Below are 17984 nucleotides of genomic sequence, written 5' to 3'. Positions count from 1 at the left end.
AGCAACTCTGTTGATGACTATTTATTGAAAGTGAATATCCTGAAAAAGTTGATCCAAGACCTTCAGGATGATTGGGCCCTGATCAGGATGGACCCTGCAAGTGTTGCTCAAGGGCATGGTGGGGCGTTGAGGCACGGTTGTGACTCGATTTCTTGACCGTTAGGAGGATCCCCACAGTCTGCGTTCGGTATCCCGCTGAATGTTGCTTTCAAATTTTGAATTCCTATGGTGGGACTGGACACACACACAAAGAGTTAACGTCTATGTTCCTCTGCACGTACTGACTGATGAATGACTGACAGATGTCACTGACCTATACTCAGAATAGTCAGGGGAACATATCATCTGTCTCTTTCGAGTGGACTTCGGGCCACAGGTGGGTCTACACGAGGTCCAGGAACCCCAGCCCTCCCAGTTCCCCTTCACTGAAAAATCACACACCATATCAGCTTGTGTCTGTTTGTGTGAAATGATTCTCCACCACTCACAATCACAACCGGTGACATCGTAGCACACTTGACTCTGGATCATGTCCTCTCCTTTACAAGCCAAACCACCATGACTCCGGTGCAAACATTTCCGGGTCCGCCACTGCAGGCCACCAGTGGTGGAGCATGTGATGTCCTGGTCTTCGTCATGTGCATATGTACACGGACCCCAGGATAACCACGCTGACCACTGCCCATCCACTAGAGGGAGACATGTCAGTCGCAAAATCTGTTTTGGTGAATGGAGGGGTGTCTACCTGGACAGGGGACTTTGGTATTGCAGGTTCTGCTGCGGCTGGCATCACCAGGACACCGTCGTCCTCCGTGTTTGGGGGAAGGGTTTTTACATTCCCTGGATGACAGCTGAATCCCTAACCCACATGTAACTGGACAAGGCGTAAAGGAGGACCAGGACCCCCATGCCCCGTCCACTGATGAAACAGAGAGATGAGTACTGGGGGGGCTGTGGACACAGACATCAGGAGGGGAGGAGGAGTACCTGAGCAGGGAGGCACATTAAGGCAAGGCTGCACGTCTCTGGGGTCACCATGGCAACTCCTACCAGGTGGGTGGGTGGAGGGGGCGGGGTTAGAGCAGAAGCGGTGGCGTATCCTGACCACAGCACCCCCTTGTGGGACGCAGGAGGCGGAGCACTCGCCCCAATTTGACCATCCAGACCAAAAGCCATCCACTGAAACCAACACACATTTTTACCGTCCCGTTTGTTTGTGCGTGTGTGAGTGTGTTACCTGGACATTTGTTCTTGCAGACAATGGTCTTGGTAGTTGGACCCTCACAGACTTTCCCACCGTATTTCGGGGCAGGGCTGTCACACTGTCGGATTGATAGCTGTAGTCCTTCCTCACAGGTGGTTGAGCAGGGTCCAGGTGGAGACCACGCACCCCAGTTGCCGTCCACTGAAGTGAAGGTTGTTGAGTTTCCATCTTCAGGATCAGAGCCATGTTCAGCGACTCACCAGGACAGTTGTTGATCTCGGTGCAGAGCTGGACCTGCTCTGTTTCTCCTTGACAGTCCTGTCCGGGGGGCACCGTGTGAGGAGATGGAGCGGGGTCAGAGCAGGAACGATGACGTCGTCTGACTGGGATCATGCTGTCGGTGATACAAGTGCCAGAACACTGAGACCAACTGGCCCATTCGGACCAGCGGCCATGGACTGTGAGAGAGACAGTGGTCAGACGGGACACAGGCAAGCTGCAGCTTCCAAACACACAGCTCACCTGGACAGGCCTTGTTTTGCTGACAAGGCTCCCTCTCATCTGACGGACCACTGCAGAGCGAGTGACAGTGGGGAGGACCAGTACAGACCCTCGCTCTCTTCCTGACTCCCTGTACTCCACAGCTAACTGAACATGGTGACCAGGGGTTCCACGAGCCCCATCCCTTTGCTGCACACACACAAGTGTTTTAGGAGCTCGATTGAAGGGTGATGTGTGTAGGCTGTACCATCACAGCAGATTCCCGTGCACGGTTCCATCTGCAGCTTGATGTTTGGGCCATCACACTGGCCGACACCGAAACATGTCCGTGTCCTCTGCCTTACTCCGTCCCCGCACTGGACGCTACATGGCGACCAAGGAGTCCAGGAAGTCCACATGGGATAGCTGAGACACACCCACAGCCACAGACTCTCATGGTGTGTTTTCATGTGTGTGAATATATATATATATATACTGTTTATACGGACCCACAGGACTGACACTCTTCCAGGGCTGAAAGCTGGAAGCCATTGTTGATGTTCAAACAACAGTCATCTTTGTCCACCTCACCCAGCCTGGCATCACACTGACCTGAGGTTCTGTTGACACTAGAGAAACAGAGCACACTCACTTCAAACACACACACACACACACGCACACACACACACACACACACACACACACACACACACACACACACACACACACACACACACAGATGTTGCCAGATGCTCTTTGAGCAGATGAACATAAACAAATAGCAAAAATTAAAGAACAACCATGATATGAAAGTTTTGGACCATATACAGCAAACAGTGGTCTAAGAGGTATCAAAACGCATCACAACTGCAGCAGGAAAAACTTAATTTTGAGGCAGAAACCTTGAAAGAACAGAACACAGAAGGGCGGTCAGAAGTTAGGAGATGCATCAAAGGACAGGTGAGAATTTAGTGGGCGCCTAGGTCCCTCAGAAACATAACCAGAGCACCAAGAGCAGAGCTGGATTGACTGAGTTGTAGTGAGAGTAGGTGTGATTGTGTAATGCAAACATTCCGCAACTTGCGGGAAGAGTCAGCAGCTGATGATCACCAGATCATCCAAGTAGAGATTCTGTCAAGCAACCACAACTGTAAATCTAAGTTTCCGTTGGCGTGATGACCTTCGGAACAGTCTTGAGGAGACGAGGTCGAAGATTGACAGATCGGCCACCAGGTAGCGCTGCTGTCTACCACTCCTGACCACTGATAAAGTTTTCATATCAGCGAGGTCTCACGTTAAAAACTCAAAACTTACCTGAAGGTTTTACGCTCACCAGGACCTGAACCAGAACCAAAACCAGGCGCATCTCTGCCGTCATCCTGTCGCACATACGGAGCCTTCAAGCGTTTCCGATACACTGACCTCCGCTGAGTTTCACCAGAAGTTGTTGACCTCATACACACACAGGCGCGCATTCACGCATACTCGTGGAGTTTACGTCATTGGCAGGGATACGCACCCAGAAAGGTCAGCGAGGATGCGTGACAGCATTATTTTTAAAAACAGGTTTAAATCGCGGGGTCCGTTGATGATAATGATTAAAAACAAACTTCTGCCTCCACATAGTGGCAGCGCCCAGGGCCGAGAAAGCCCGAGCACTGGCGGAAAGTGCCGGGAATATCCGAATTAATGTCGTGTTCTGTCTTAAGTTGGAACTTGTTAACACCGTTTCTCTCCTGTATGGGTGGGAAAAAATGGCACTATAAATAACTTGAATAATAACTAAGACTACATCACTGCGCATGCTAATTGTTGATTTAATATTATACAATAAAGAAAAATTTCCGGCTTCGTATGATTCTGTCACATGGATCAGGGCCAATATGCTTGAAGATGACGTCATAAGCGAGTGCGATGATGCCCGGAGGCGAGAAACTACAACTCCCATCACACCACTCTACTTCCGGTCCTCTTTGACGCATGTGCAAGGAGGCGGGGTTTGTAATTATTGCCCCCCGTCGCTTATTTACGATATTTATTTATTTATTTATTTTTTGTCTTCGACCACCGTAGGAGCGCTGGCAGTTTTGGTGCTGCTGATCTACCGGGACCGTGTGTCGGACTGTGGTCTCCAAAGCAGCTCTCGCGCACTGCCTCCGCACTAAGCTACACAATAGAAGCGAGAACAATAGCCGCGCTGCAGGCGCCACCGCTCAGCGAGTCAAGGAGGGATCCGAACGGCCGAGCTCGGGGCCGCCTCCCGGGAGAGACAGCGAGAGGAGAAGCCGCTGCAGTGAGGGAACCGAGGGGGAGGGAGCGCGAGAGAGGGGGAGGGATAGAGGGGTGTGAATGAGCACGACTCAACCAGCAGCTCTGCGCCCTTCAGCTCCTCGATATCGATTTATTATCAGGTAAATTCACCCCGAAGCGACACCCGGGGTGCAGGCGAGAAGTGGCCGGGACAGTGGAGCATCGCAGCATGGGCCGCAGGTGAAGCAGCCCGGCGGGGAAATAACGAGGAAGCGGAGGGCTAGCTACGCTGAACCGAAGCTAACTGTGGCCAACGGAGAGCGTTTCTGATGAGCGAGACGGGAGTATGCGCCCTGGATCACAGAGGTGGGTGTCCCGGGAGTCTGCACGAGCCGCCGGAACCGTGAACTCCCTCTGCTGCTGCTGCTGCTGCCTAGTGTCCAGCGCTCCAGCCACCACAGCCGTGTGCTAGCATGCTAGGTAGTGTTACCTGCTCACGTCCCCCGAGGGCGGGGGTACCTCTAGTCTTCCGATCCCATAAATATCGAGTCAATGGATCGATTAGACTGTTTGTACAACGGGTTGGTTGTTAGCTTCATTATTTCAGCAGGCTGGCGAGTTGGCTAGCAGTTAGCTTTTGTGACGTCACTATGTTGGTCCGAGTTGTGTTGATAATGCATCAATGGATGCGGTCAGGTCGATGATGCTGGTCGTTGATTCCCATTCACCATCATTAAATGTTTGGTCCTGTCGTGGGTAGCTGATCGCTGGTGACTGGTGATCATTGGTGGTTGATCAGTCACTGAATGTCAGCGATTCTTCCCATTCATGTTTGAAGTGTAGAACTATAATTGGCTGTTGTTTTCCTCTAGCTGACTCGTTGGGTGATGTCGGGCAGTAAGGCGCTGGCCGGGGGGGCTCGGCGCAGGCGGACCCGCTGCCGGCGCTGCCAGGCCTGCATGAGAAGCGAGTGTGGAGAGTGTCACTTCTGCAAAGACATGAAGAAGTTCGGAGGACCTGGACGCATGAAGCAGTCGTGTCTGCTGCGACAGTGCACTGCGGTAAGACCTGCACACATGCACGCGAAACACTGGACGTTTGGTGATGAGTGTCGTCGTGTGGCCATCAGCCGGTGCTGCCGCACACCGCTGTGTGTTTCGCGTGTGGGGAGGCTGGGAAGGAGGACACGGTGGACTCGGAGGAGGAGAAGTTCAGCTGGTCCTTGATGGAATGTACCATCTGCAACGAGATCATCCACCCGAGCTGCCTGAAGGTGAGTTTTGCCGTGGATCAGGTGCAAAGTCTTGACCGGAACTCAGACATTCCTTTTTTCTTCAGATGAACCGGACTGATGGGATCATCAACGAAGAGATTCCAAACTGCTGGGAATGTCCAAAGTGCCACAAGGAAGGGAAAACCAGTAAGGTATGAGATGCTGCTGGCAGTCCAGATGTTTTCCTCTATACCTGCTCCAGACTCTCCGATTGGGGTACCAGTTCCAGGGGAGTGAGTTTGTCACACTTTTATCCAAAACAATACTCATTTTGATTCAGGACCCTGTGGATGGATTTGGCAAACGACGGCCGGATAATGGGGAGGTTGGCCGCTGGAAGCTAACGGACGACCCACCTCCAAAAAAGAAGGCCCCACCCTCAGAAGAAGGGGGTAGGTCTGATGGGGGCCACAAGAGGAAGAAGGAGAAGGAAGGCCCTGCTGATATCGGCACCACCAAGAAGAAGGTGAACTCCGTCAGGGTAAATGCTCAGCTTTGTTTTGAAACTGACTGTGTGGTTCTGTTCCCAGATGAAGGCAGCCCACGAGAAACGCCCTAAAAAGGTACTGGCTCTTAATCCCTTCATTGTGGTGACTTCTGGGTGCCTGTAGTGACTGGGTTCTTCTTTTCAGAAGCCCAAGCAAGAGGAGTCCAATGGTCCAGTGCCCATGGCAGGAGCGGGAGCGACCCCTAGCTCTGCATCACAGAGCGCCGGAGGTGCAACCAGCATGGACCAGCGCTCTCACCACAGAGAGAAGCTCGAGAGGTTCAAGAGGATGTGCATGCTGGAGCGGCGGCCCGAGTCCTCGTCCTCATCATCCTCTAGCTCCGAGTCGGATTCTGAGTCTGACTCTGAAGAGTCCCTACAAGAGGGCGGCTCCTCCCCATCCTCACCTGCTCTTCCTCCACCTGTCGACTACGGGACCAGCAGTGGGGTGCGTGGCGAGAAGAGCCACAGCGAGCTGGAGCGCGAACGAGAGCGTGATCGCAGACTCGCAGAACTCGGCTTCAGTGCCAGCGAGGAGTCTGAGGGCGAGGGAGGCGGTGAGGAAGAGGAGGAGGAGGAGCCTGACAAAATGCGTCGGCGAATGGACCTTGGGCCGCTGCGCGGCAGGAAGGGACCTATGTTGGACAGAGACGAGGACATCACTCCCCACACAGACAGGAACAGGAAACATTCCCTCCCACCACACCCTCCCCTCTCCTCCAATCAAATGCCGCCTCCGTCACAGCAGGATGACTCAATGGGGAAACGTAGCAACGGTCAGGAGGCGCGTAACGGACGGACTCGTGGCGGGGTAGGAGGAGGTGGGTCAAGAGAAGGAGGGGAGAAGGAGAACAGTGGCACTGTTCTGACAAATCACAGGCACGGGGTAGTGGGCGGGATCAAAGGCAGCCGTGGCAACAAGGTGCGAAGCAACACCAAGAGTCAGACATCCGTCTCCAGACCCAGCTCCTCGCTCCCATCCTCGAATGGGGGAGCTGAGGGAGGGGGGAGCGGCTCGTTGATGTCCGCCATGGCGGCGTCGCCCTGCTCGCAGCCGTCCCGCCTTACGCCGCGCTCACAGATGATGAAGCGAAGTCCCCCAGCTGTGCCATCTCCACCGCGACCCGTCCAGATGGAGCGCCACTTGGTGAGACCGCCGCCCACCTGTCCGGAGCCCAGCTGCCTCCCACTGGACTCCGGTTCTGCCCATGTCATGTCCCGGGACACTTGGCTGAGGGTGTTCCAGTACTTGAGCCAGAAGGAGCTCTGTGTGTGCATGAGGGTGTGTCGCACCTGGAGCCGCTGGTGAGTACACGCGTTCCTGCCTGTGCATGTGGGGACCCGTCAGGTGATGCGCAGTCATTGCAAGTTGAATGATGATGTCATGCTCACCTGCACAGGTGTTGTGACAAACGTCTGTGGACTCGGATCGATCTGAGCCGCCAGCGCTCGATCACCCCACCAATGCTGAGCGGCATCATTCGGCGGCAGCCGGTGTCCCTGAACCTTGGATACACAAACATCTCCAAGAAGCAGCTGATGTGGCTCATTAACCGTTTGCAGGGTGCGCGTGCCTGAGTGTCCAGCGGTCTGATGTGCGACCGTCTCACTGTGTTGTTTCCCCCCGCCTCAGGTCTGGAGGAGCTGGTGGTGGCGGGCTGCGGCTGGTCGGTGGTCTCGGGTCTGTGTCAGGTGGTCTGTCCCTGTCTGAAGCTGCTGGACTTGAGTCGCGTGGAGGAGCTGAAGGACTCTCACCTGAGGGAGCTGCTGGCGCCTCCTGCTGATGGGCGGACAGGTGAGTCCGCGTGGCATCTCTTGTGACGCCTGCAGTTGAATGACTGCGTCCTGTGCTCTTGATCAGCTGCCCAAGGAGAGACTCGGGTTGGACGCTTCCACAACGTCAGCGAGCTGCGCCTGGCAGGGCTGGAACTGACGGACGCATCCTCTCGCCTCCTGGTCCGCTTCGTCCCCCAGCTGCTCAAGCTGGACCTCAGCCAGTGTGTCCTGTTGACCGACCAGGCCGTCCTCACCATCACCTCCCCCTTGTCTCCCCTGAGAGAGAGTCTCACCCACCTGAACCTAGCAGGTAATTCCAGTGCTCCCACTCAGTCCTGCTGCTGCTCTTCACCTCCTCCTCTCTTTGCGCTCCAGGGTGTGTGAAGGTGACGGAGCAGAGCGTCCCACTGCTCCGGCGCTGCTCCTCCCTGCAAACGGTTGACCTGCGTTCCTGCTCCCTGCTCTCCTCTGACAACAGCGGGTTGCTCTCCTTCCCCGCCTCCTCCTGCGCCTCCTCCACAGCTGCTGCTCCATGTCCTCCTGAAGACAGACCGCTGCTCAAGAACAGTTAACTCCTTGCTGCAGTACTAAGACAGCATCCCTCTTCCTTTGTCCCCTCAATCACCACGCCGGCGTGCAACTGTTTGTCTGATCATGTGGCCCCGGAGGTCAGAGTTCAAATGTGATGGGCTATGCTAATGTTTGTCCCCTTTCCAGGCTAGTTTATCATCATGTGACCTCAACATATCTGTAAATAACGTAAAAATGTTCGTCCAACACTGGAACCATCACCAAGGTCTGCGCCTCTTCAGCAGCTCCACCCCCATCGCAGCTCCTTCTTTCCCCTCCACTTCTTCTTCATCTCGACTCCTCCTTCTCCACCTCTGGGTGTATGAAGGTGAAAGAGGAGAGTGGTTGCGTGAGCCTCGGTTGTCTCAGGTTCGCCTTTTTTTTCACTCATCCTCCTTTTGCATGACATCATCACGGGTGCTGGTGTGGCGCAGGAATCAGCTGCTCTGAATGTGACGTGACTTTTGTTTCTGTGAAATCAGAAGTTCTGAATGGGTCGAGACATAGGTGGTCATCGCACGCCCCAATGTTGTGGACTAGAACCACTTGGGCCTCTGACATCACTTCCTCTGGAGGGCGGGAACACTAATTAGCTTGACGGAGCTAATATGACTGTAAAAGATGAAGAGACTCTTGATGTGAGCTACCCACAGGAAATGATGTCACAGATGATTGTTGCTTTGGGGTGCAACTTTTATTTTTTTACTATTGGATGATCATACTTTGCTGTGATGCTGAGCCCCGCCCCTTTATCTCACTGCCTCAATGATAGCCGGCGACGCTCGAGGGCCGAGAGTCTGGTTGGAGGAAAAAGTCTGAGTTATGTGACGTGTTACTGATGTTTTCCAGATGCACTGAATCCGAGTCATCCTCCTCATTCGCCAAATCTAGTGTTGTTGTTTACCGGGTGTTTTCCTGTATTTGACTTTTTGTTTACATGTTTGTCTTCAGTTCTTCCATTGTGTTGATGAAATTAAAAGGAAGTTCGGAGCAGAGACGTTCAGGCAGCTACGTACGAGTGAACACTGTTACATACTGACTAATAAACAAACATTTTTTACCCCGTGTCCATCCCTTTTCCTTCTCCGGCTAAAATAGTTCAACTGATATCACATGATCTAGTGTCACCCAACTGTGTTTAAAACTAATGGAGCAACTGCAGGGTGAGCTGTGACAGGAAACGTAGGTATCTTTACTTCCTGATATCTAAGCATGGTATCTTGATCTGTTCCACTCCTGTAGGCCGTTAGTCATGCATGCTGTGTTTATTTTCACACAACACTGGCATGACGGAAATGTTTCACCTGTGAGTTTCCTGCAACAATAGTAGAGCTGGAGTTCGTGGAAACTAACGTCAGGAATGGAGCTAACAAACTGAAACTTTGTCAGAGACTGATGGCTTGATGAAGAAGAGCCTCAAGGCAGAGAGCAGATGAATTAAACTATGCAGAAGTCTGATAGTCGCGTTCATTGGAGAACATTTAGGTTGAATGTTTTCCCGCGCAACGAAGTGTCCAAAGGTCCCTGAATGCAACACACCGCCTCCCCGGCGGAGCGTCGTATCCTTCCGCCGCAAAGAAGCGCGGAGCTCTGACACACAGGATGTGACCGGGCGGCGGTGAAACTGCGATCACTCCGCGCATCGACAGCTTACATTCCACACAACATCCGAGAAGACCAGCCAAGCTAGTCCCGGGGATCCACCTCAACTATACCCGGGTCTCTGCATTGAACCCGCCGTGTGGTGGCACCAAGCGAGCACCGTGGAAGAACTATAGTGCAAAGTTATCGCGGAGAGAAAGGGAAACTGAGGGCGAGTGCTTGTTGGCGGACGGGATGGAGCTCATTACGATTCTTGAGAAAACGGTCTCTCCAGGTGAGTTTACACCCACGGAGCCTTCGGGTAGCGAGGCAGCGGTGGTTGTCCTTCTCCAGCCGTGAAAGTTTGAAATCTAGTAGCTACGAGTGGCCAATGCTAACATGCTAACAGCCCGGCCTCAGTGCATTCCACCGGTGACTCGACAATATGTGTAGCGGGACATTTCTCCGCCCGGGGTGAGTTGGTTGGCAGTGTTTTGGCGGAGATTTTTTTATTCCCAGCGATGTACAGTCTCAATGGAATGAGGAAACTGCTGTCCTGCTAACGATTCCTGCCCACGCCTGTTAGCTGCTGTGCTAGCTTCCTGACCCGCATCATGTGCGGCCGCCTCCCCGCTCTCATGCCGGCTGGTGCGGTTCCGAGCCCAGGATCCAGGGAAAAAAAGTTGATCCAGCTTTGAGTTATACTTGCTTTGTATTCTTACACAAGACCGTCGTTCTTTCAAATGGTTTATTTGCCCGTAAATAGTTTGTCAGTGTTCAATGGTGATGATTAAGTGAACATGCTATGGTTAGCATGCTAACGTGTGGGACGCAGTATCTAGCCTCGCGTGCGGGAGCGAGACTCTTCGCACCGCTGGTTCAATAAGGTTCGCTCAGGAAACGCACCGCGTCTCCCAAACATCCGCTTCAAGCTTGAGCATCGAAAGTCGCGATTGTCTTGTTGCTTCGTTGGCTGCCATCATGGACTGAACCCTCCTCCCCCCCACAGATCGGAATGAACTGGAGGCGGCGCAGAAGTTTCTGGAGCAGGCGGCCATCGAGAACCTGGTGAGTCCGTTAGCAGCGTGCTAGCACGCTAGCATCTAAGAAGGCCACGGTTTTCTGTAAGTCATGTGACACTTGGTCGCTCCTAATAGTTGATGACGTCACCATATTATTGTGTCTGCTCCTGATCAGTATTACATCATGCTTATACTCACCAAACCAGCCAAACAGCTACTCAGTCGCTGCCCAACATCATCTTCTCATCTAACAAGAGCATGATCTCTATCGCTTGGCGCACTAGTTCAGGGCATTGACGTTTGTTTTGGTCCACCAACACAAACACCTGCAGTTGAATTGGCCAGAACTGCAGGTGAGGAGGATAACAGCTGTCACCTATGCAGCCAGATTGAACAGCAAATGACAATGTTTTTTCTCAGTTTCTGGTGGATGAGCTAAACATTCCTGGTGAACAGGGCACAGGAGTGACATTGACACTCTTTTTGCTCGGGGAAATGTGCTGCACACGCCTACCAATTGTCCATGCCTGTGTGTTTGTCGACACTGACCGTTCATTTGTGGAGGAGGGAAAGCCTTGCAGTACGCATTAGCTGTAACAAGATGCCACATCTCAGAGTGCTGCTGTCGGGGCTCCGCCCTAGCTGCATGTGTTTCTCTCATGTCTGCAGAGAAGCTATCAAATAGTCAATTACAACAAGCTGAACAAACACAATAGAAGGTGAGAGTTGCCTGTCAAGGTGTGTTCCAGCCAGTCACATGGTTGATTTCTCTCCAGCCCACGTTCCTGGTGGAGCTGTCCAAGGTGCTGGCCAATCCAGGGAACACTCAGGTGGCTCGAGTTGCAGCTGGTCTCCAGGTCAAGAACTCACTGACATCTAAAGACCCAGATGTGAAGACCCAGTACCAGCAGCGATGGCTGGCCATCGACACCAACGCCCGCCGTGAGATCAAGAACTACGTAAGGCCGGACGCTGCCATTTTGCACTGGTGCTGTTCCTGCTGTCTCACTGTCTTCTCACTGTGTTGCAGGTTTTGCAGACTCTGGGTACCGAGACCTACCGGCCCAGTTCTGCGTCGCAGTGTGTTGCAGGGATAGCTTGCGCTGAGATTCCCGTTAACCAGTGGCCCCAGCTGATCCCACAGCTGGTGGCCAATGTGACCGACCCATCCAGCACCGAGCACATGAAGGAGTCCACGCTGGAGGCCATTGGATACATCTGCCAGGACATAGTGAGACATGCACACGCTCACGCTGACACGGGCTCAACACTCACTCGACAACCTCCGCTGTCATCAAGGACCCAGAGCAGCTGCAGGAGAACGCCAACCAGATCCTGACAGCCATCATCCAGGGCATGAGGAAGGAGGAGCCCAGCAACAACGTCAAGCTGGCTGCCACCAACGCCTTGCTCAACTCTCTGGAGTTCACCAGAGCCAACTTTGATAAGGAGGTACCCCCTGACACCTCTCTGCCCCTTGACCCTCCCGTCCCCGACCTGATGCTCACGGCCATGTTGTGTTTCAGACGGAGAGACACTTCATCATGCAGGTGGTTTGTGAGGCCACCCAGTGTCCAGACACGAGGGTGAGTAGACCCCGCCAGTGCAGCATGTCGAGACGTGCATCTGCAGTTCATCAGTTCCATTTCAACAGTCTCTTTAACACGCACACTCTGATTTCAGGTGCGAGTTGCGGCGCTGCAGAACTTGGTGAAGATCATGTCTCTCTACTACCAGTACATGGAAACCTACATGGGCCCTGCTCTCTTTGCTGTAAGGTCACTTCATGTTTTTCACCAAGGTGATGGTGATGGTGATGGTGATGGTGATGGTGATGATGGTGATGATGATGGTGATGATGATGGTGATGGTGATGGTGATGGTGATGATGATGATGATGGTGATGATGATGATGATGACAATTCTGACTTGTTCTCAGATCACCATTGAAGCGATGAAGAGCGACATCGATGAGGTTGCGCTGCAGGGTATTGAGTTCTGGTCCAACGTTTGTGACGAGGAAATGGACTTGGCCATCGAAGCTTCAGAGGTCAGTGGGGTCTGACCCCAAGTGCTCCAGCTGTCACACGCCCTCGACCCTAGCTGACCTTTACTTCTCAACAGGCCTCGGAGCAGGGCCGCCCACCGGAACACACCAGTAAGTTCTATGCCAAAGGAGCGCTGCAGTACCTGGTCCCGATCCTGAACCAGACCCTCATTAAGCAGGTCACTCGTCTTTCGTGTAGTTTTCAAAATAGGTGAGGGAGTGGAGCTTATTTCTTATTTCTTCTTCTTCGACTTCAGGACGAGAATGACGATGACGACGACTGGAACCCGTGCAAGGCAGCGGGTGTGTGTCTGATGCTCCTGTCCACCTGCTGCGAGGACGACGTGGTTCCTCATGTGCTGCCCTTCATCAAGGATAACATCAAACACCACGACTGGCGGAACAGAGACGCATCCGTCATGGCCTTTGGCTCCATCCTGGAGGGGCCGGAGCTCAACCAGCTGAAACCGCTGGTGGTCCACGTGAGTCGCAGCGTGACTCCAGCCTCCGACCGACCAGCGTTCGTCTCCTCACACCACCACTGTGACCCCTGCAGGCCATGCCCACGCTGATCGAGCTGATGAAGGACCCGAGCGTGGTGGTCAGAGACACAACTGCCTGGACCGTGGGTCGGATTTGTGAGCTGCTCCCTGAGGCTGCCATCATCGAGATCTATCTGTCTCCACTGCTGCAGTGCCTGATCGAGGGCCTCGGCGCTGAGCCCAGAGTGGCCGCCAACGTCTGCTGGGTGAGTGGGTCAAAGGTTGACGTGTGAGTCCTGGTGACGGAGTTAGACAACGGCCATGTCCTCTCCTCCCAGGCTTTGAGCTCCCTGGCGCAGGCTGCGTACGAAGCCACGGACACGGCCGAGGACCAAGAGGGGCCGGCCACCTACTGCCTGTCGTCCTCCTTCGAGATCATCGTCCAGAAACTGCTGGAGACGACAGACAGGTACACAGACTGCCCACTCCTCTTTCTAGTCTGTGACTTGTCAAGGACGCCCTCTTGTGGGCGATGAGGATTATTAGTCTGTCCTGATAGGAAAACCAAACTAATAGGGCCTACAGGAGGTGTCCAACCCCACGAATGACTGTCTGAACAGTGACCACTTGGTTATGTAAGCTGATGTATGTGGTGAGGGAGCACCTGTTGCCCGCTCGTCCCGACCCCTTGCTAGCCTAGGCCTACACGGGCGTCATCCAGGGCTTAAAGGGAGACCAGGAGAACGTGCACCGTAAGCACACACACCCACACCCCAGGTGACGTACGTTCCTCTTCCTGTCTGCAGTGGAGCAGGGAGATTTTTCTTCGTCACAGAGAAATTGGGTTTTTTTCACCCAGAAAGTTTCTGGCTTCTGCCAAAGATCAAACTTGCTGGTTTTGCAAAACCCGACACACACGCTTATGTTTGTCTTCCTGTCTTGGTGAGGACCGTCTTTGACATGGTGTTTTCCCCAGCCTCTCTCAAACAAGTGACTAAGCTGAAGCTTTACTCTGGATTATAATGACCCAGTTATTTTGTAGTTTTAACCACTCAAAGGTTCTCACAAAGATGGAACACACACTCAGGTTTTGCACGAACGAAGGTGAATGATGAGGTCATTCTTGCATGCCTGGTCACCGCCTTCATCTGAGCTCTTGGCTGCTTGTGTCTTCAGACCAGACGGACACCAGAACAACCTGCGCTCTGCAGCCTACGAGGCTCTGATGGAGATCGTGAAGAACAGCGCCAAAGACTGTTACCCTGCAGTGCAGAAGACGACCCTGGTCGTCATGGAGCGCCTGCAGCAAGTCCTGCAGATGGAGGTGAGTGGGAGGGAGACATGCTGGCACCAAAGCTGGCAGATGTAAAGACGCCTCGTCCTTTCTTCAGTCGCACATCCAGAGCACGTCGGATCGGATCCAGTTCAACGACCTGCAGTCGATGCTCTGCGCCACCCTGCAGGTGCCTCCTTGAGCCGGCCTCATGTTTGCGCTTCCTGCCTCCCTGCATGCTGACTTCCTGTTTATCTGCAGAACGTTCTGCGGAAGGTCCAGCACCAGGACGCGCTGCAGATCTCTGACGTTGTCATGGGCTCCCTCCTCAGGATGTTCCAGAGCACTGCAGGCTCAGGCGGCGTGCAGGAGGACGCTCTGATGGCGGTGTCCACACTGGTGGAGGGTGAGGAGGCTCCCCGCTGCTGGGCTCTTCAGGCTGCAGCACTCACACTCTGCTTCTTTTTAGTCCTAGGAGCAGACTTCCAAAAGTACATGGATGCCTTCAAGCCTTTCCTCGCCATTGGACTGAAGAACTACGCCGAGTACCAGGTGGGTAGGATGGTGGCCCCGGGGCCGTGGAGAGGAGACCTGCCTCTGATGTGCTGCTGCGCTGCAGGTGTGTCTGGCTGCCGTGGGCCTGGTGTGTGACCTGTGCCGTGCGCTGAACACCAGCATGATTCCATACTGCGACGAGATCATGCAGCTGCTCCTGGAGAACCTGGGGGTGAGTGAGACGGCCGCTTTGTGCACTTTGTTCGGATGTCTTACCTCCACACTGGCACAGAACGAGAATGTCCACCGCTCAGTGAAGCCTCAGATCCTCTCTGCCTTCGGGGACATCGCCCTGGCCATCGGAGGGGAGTTTAAGAAATACGTGGAGATTGTTCTGGACACACTGCAGCAGGCGTCCCAGGCCCAGGTGGACAAGGTTAGTGATGGCTGCCGGCCACTGCTGCCGCAACCAGGCCCTGCTCTGACGTGATCTCTCCTCAGACGGACTACGACATGGTGGACTACCTGAACGAGCTGCGAGAGAGTTGCCTGGAAGCGTACACGGGCATCATCCAGGGCTTAAAGGGAGACCAGGAGAACGTGCACCGTAAGCACACACTCTCACAAACACACACACCCCAGGTGACGTACGTTCCTCTTCCTGTCTGCAGTGGAGCAGGGAGATTTTTCTTCGTCACAGAGAAATTGGGTTTTTTTCACCCAGAAAGTTTCTGGCTTCTGCCAAAGTTCAAACTTGCTGGTTTTGCAAAACCCGACACACACGTTTATCTTGGTGAAGACAGTCTGCTTTTCCGAGCCTCTCTCAAACAAGTGGCTAAGCTGAAGCTTTATTCTGAATTATCATGACCCAGTTATTTTGTGGTTCTTACACTCAAAGTGAGGACCTGCCAAAATGTCCTCACTCTGGTTAACAACCCAAAGGTTCTGATAAAGATAGAACACACTCACACAGGTTTTGCACAAACGAACAAAGGTGAATGATGAGGTCATGTGTGCAGCGGACGTCATGCTGGTGCAGCCGCGGGTGGAGTTCATCCTGTCCTTCATCCATCACATCGCTGAAGACGAGGACCACTCAGACGGTGTGGTGGGCAGCGCTGCTGGACTTATCGGGTGAGGGATGGCTGGGTGCCGAGGTCCGGGATGGGTGGGGGAGTGTCTAAGAGTGCGGCTGACGCTGTGCCTCGCCGTGCTGCAGCGACCTCTGCGCGGCCTTCGGGAAGGACGTGATGAAGCTGGTGGAAGTCCGTCCGCAGATCAACGACCTGCTGACTGAAGGCCGGCGGTCCAAGACCAGCAAGACGAAGACCCTGGCCAACTGGGCCACTAAACAGCTCCGGAAACTCAAGAGCCAGGCCTGGTGGGTACCAGTTCCCGTGTATGGTCTTCTGACCCGGCCGGTTGGGTGACTTGTGTGTGTGTGTTCGGCAGATGCTGCTCAGAGGACGGACGTCTGAAACTCGAGGACAAACTGGACAAAGTCTCTGGCGGCGACTCGCTGTTGAACCGACTGTGTGACATGAGTGTGCGTGTGAGATGATGGCATCACCACCTTCAGTCCCGGCAGCCCCCCACCCAACCTACCCCACCCGACAACCTGTGGACTGACCTGACTCCCCCCTCCTTTTGGCCCCGCCCACCACCCGCCGGGTCTGACATCAAAGACGATGACACTGGTGATGTCTCTGAACGCCGCCTCTGGGCGGCCAACGGGAGGAGGGGCTTCACGACCCGAACATAGACTTTGAGGACTCGAGCGAGAACTTTGGATTTTTGTTGCTCTTCTTTTTCTTCCTCCTCCTCCGACCGTTCTGTTGCGGAGCTCTGACAGGCGGTTCGGTTTGTCCGCACTCACCAACGACAGCACTAGATTCCTTCACAATAAACGCACCGCCGGACCCGGAGGACGCCTCAGAGGAGCAAGTGCCAAACGGACCGTGTGCCGGTGCGGCAGGCGCTGCGACTGACACGGTCCGGGTCGATGCGGTTCTGTCAAAGAATTCAGAGAATTGAAGACGTTTGTAAAAGGTTCTATTTTTCCATTTGATGATGAAAATAAAGTGAAAAAATAATGAAACAGTCGAGAAGTTCTGGTCACTCCCGTTTTGGACCTCACGTGAGCCGGCTCTGTTGGGACTACACGCTCGGGCTCCCCTGGCCCAAGCTGGAGGTGCTCGACTGCTCATCGTCGAACCAAAGTGAATAACTGTTGGAAACAATCAGAAATGTTGAACTGTTTATTCAGACTTCATTCCAATAAAAGAATTGAGTTCTGTTCCGTGGACTTCCACCGTTCATCCATGTCACAAGTCGTCTTGTTTCCCCTGACAACCGATTCCCACAGCGCAAGTCGTGCATGCACTCAGTTGCATAAACTTCCTGTGTGCTCTGATATCACAGCTTTCCTGTTTGTGTTTCCACGTCTCCATGGCAACACAATTAGGGAACGATTCTACGAAAACAAACAGGTGTCACTCATGACGCTCACACACACACACACACACACGTCCTCGAAAACCTGATGCCTCCGGTGGCGTGGAGGAGTCACTGGCGAGGCGGACGCGAACTTCGCTGCCGGTACTCCGGAAGGTGATGAAGGATCCAAGCTGCTGGCGCCAGCAAGGCCACCGCAAACACAGACATCACCAGGAAGCTTTGCTGTGCAAGAGAAGCAGGGCTCATCATGAAAGATGCCTCCCTCCATCATCATCATCATCATCACTCACTCCGGCTCCAATCTTGTCTTTGGGTGGTTTGCTGTGAATCTTCATTGAGCTCTTCAGCTGTAGAGTCCGCCGTGCTGCAATCCGTGTGAGGAGTCTCGACATGGTCACGACCACCAGGCTGCTGTGACCAGGCTTCAGTGTGAGTCCAGATACAGAGAGTGAGCTTCTGGTCGAGGACTGATGAAGATCAAAGTGTAAACAGCAGCTGCTCCCCGATGATTTGATTTGTCAGATGAGATTACCATGAGACCACACACATACACACAATGACCACATCTCATTTGCGTTTCCAACCAG

At 53.7% G+C, this 17984-nt stretch overlaps 4 protein-coding genes and 2 non-coding genes across 7 annotated transcripts; 4 read left to right on the top strand and 2 right to left on the bottom strand.

The window, feature by feature from the left end:
- Positions 1-6: 6 nt before the first annotated feature.
- On the bottom strand, positions 7-3166 carry LOC128750935 (properdin-like). The gene is made up of 11 exons (XM_053851588.1): positions 2999-3166; positions 2194-2335; positions 1953-2110; positions 1727-1894; positions 1465-1662; positions 1238-1405; positions 988-1179; positions 746-919; positions 489-689; positions 314-425; positions 7-234 (listed from the first exon to the last, which is right to left on the bottom strand). The coding sequence occupies exons 1-11, from the start codon at positions 3072-3074 to the stop codon at positions 108-110; spliced, it is 1716 nt and encodes a 571-aa protein (XP_053707563.1). The 5' UTR covers positions 3075-3166; the 3' UTR covers positions 7-107.
- A 558-nt stretch (positions 3167-3724) lies between these two features.
- zgc:158376 (uncharacterized protein LOC100101643 homolog) lies at positions 3725-9100 on the top strand. 2 transcript variants are annotated; one of them, XM_053851575.1, is made up of 11 exons: positions 3725-4300; positions 4807-4995; positions 5064-5207; positions 5273-5359; positions 5488-5673; positions 5738-5770; positions 5843-6999; positions 7095-7258; positions 7328-7489; positions 7556-7780; positions 7846-9100. In XM_053851575.1, exons 2-11 carry the CDS (start codon positions 4822-4824, stop codon positions 8040-8042), a joined length of 2529 nt encoding a protein of 842 aa, XP_053707550.1. In that variant the 5' UTR covers positions 3725-4300; positions 4807-4821; the 3' UTR covers positions 8043-9100. The 2 variants fall into 2 exon arrangements, with proteins under 2 accessions (XP_053707550.1, XP_053707549.1); XM_053851574.1 differs by having other exon boundaries at positions 3727-4300; positions 5840-6999.
- Positions 9101-9629: 529 nt separating this feature from the next.
- kpnb1 (karyopherin (importin) beta 1) lies at positions 9630-17238 on the top strand. Its single transcript, XM_053851570.1, has 22 exons — positions 9630-9916; positions 10631-10689; positions 11420-11602; positions 11674-11874; positions 11943-12095; positions 12170-12229; positions 12327-12416; positions 12583-12693; positions 12768-12869; positions 12948-13172; positions 13247-13438; positions 13511-13641; positions 14349-14496; positions 14564-14635; positions 14707-14851; positions 14915-14997; positions 15065-15172; positions 15233-15376; positions 15442-15547; positions 15960-16074; positions 16160-16321; positions 16393-17238. Coding segments are annotated over exons 1-22 (2631 nt in total). The 5' UTR covers positions 9630-9876; the 3' UTR covers positions 16394-17238.
- Positions 13951-14088, top strand: LOC128751706 (small nucleolar RNA SNORA79). The gene has a single exon (XR_008413283.1). It is a non-coding gene; the product is annotated as a small nucleolar RNA SNORA79 (small nucleolar RNA).
- LOC128751705 (small nucleolar RNA SNORA79) lies at positions 15584-15721 on the top strand. Its single transcript, XR_008413282.1, has one exon. It is a non-coding gene; the product is annotated as a small nucleolar RNA SNORA79 (small nucleolar RNA).
- Positions 17196-17923, bottom strand: si:dkey-85n7.8 (COX8 domain-containing protein). Its single transcript, XM_053851654.1, has 3 exons — positions 17688-17923; positions 17480-17619; positions 17196-17413 (listed from the first exon to the last, which is right to left on the bottom strand). Exons 1-2 carry the CDS (start codon positions 17787-17789, stop codon positions 17506-17508), a joined length of 216 nt encoding a protein of 71 aa, XP_053707629.1. The 5' UTR covers positions 17790-17923; the 3' UTR covers positions 17196-17413; positions 17480-17505.
- Positions 17924-17984: the final 61 nt, after the last annotated feature.

The sequence above is a fragment of the Synchiropus splendidus genome, chromosome 19 (genome assembly GCF_027744825.2).
Source record: "Synchiropus splendidus isolate RoL2022-P1 chromosome 19, RoL_Sspl_1.0, whole genome shotgun sequence".
NCBI classification, from domain to species: domain Eukaryota; kingdom Metazoa; phylum Chordata; class Actinopteri; order Syngnathiformes; family Callionymidae; genus Synchiropus; species Synchiropus splendidus.
Note: the sequence above shows the minus strand (reverse complement) of the source record. Positions and strands in the feature narration are given on the sequence as shown.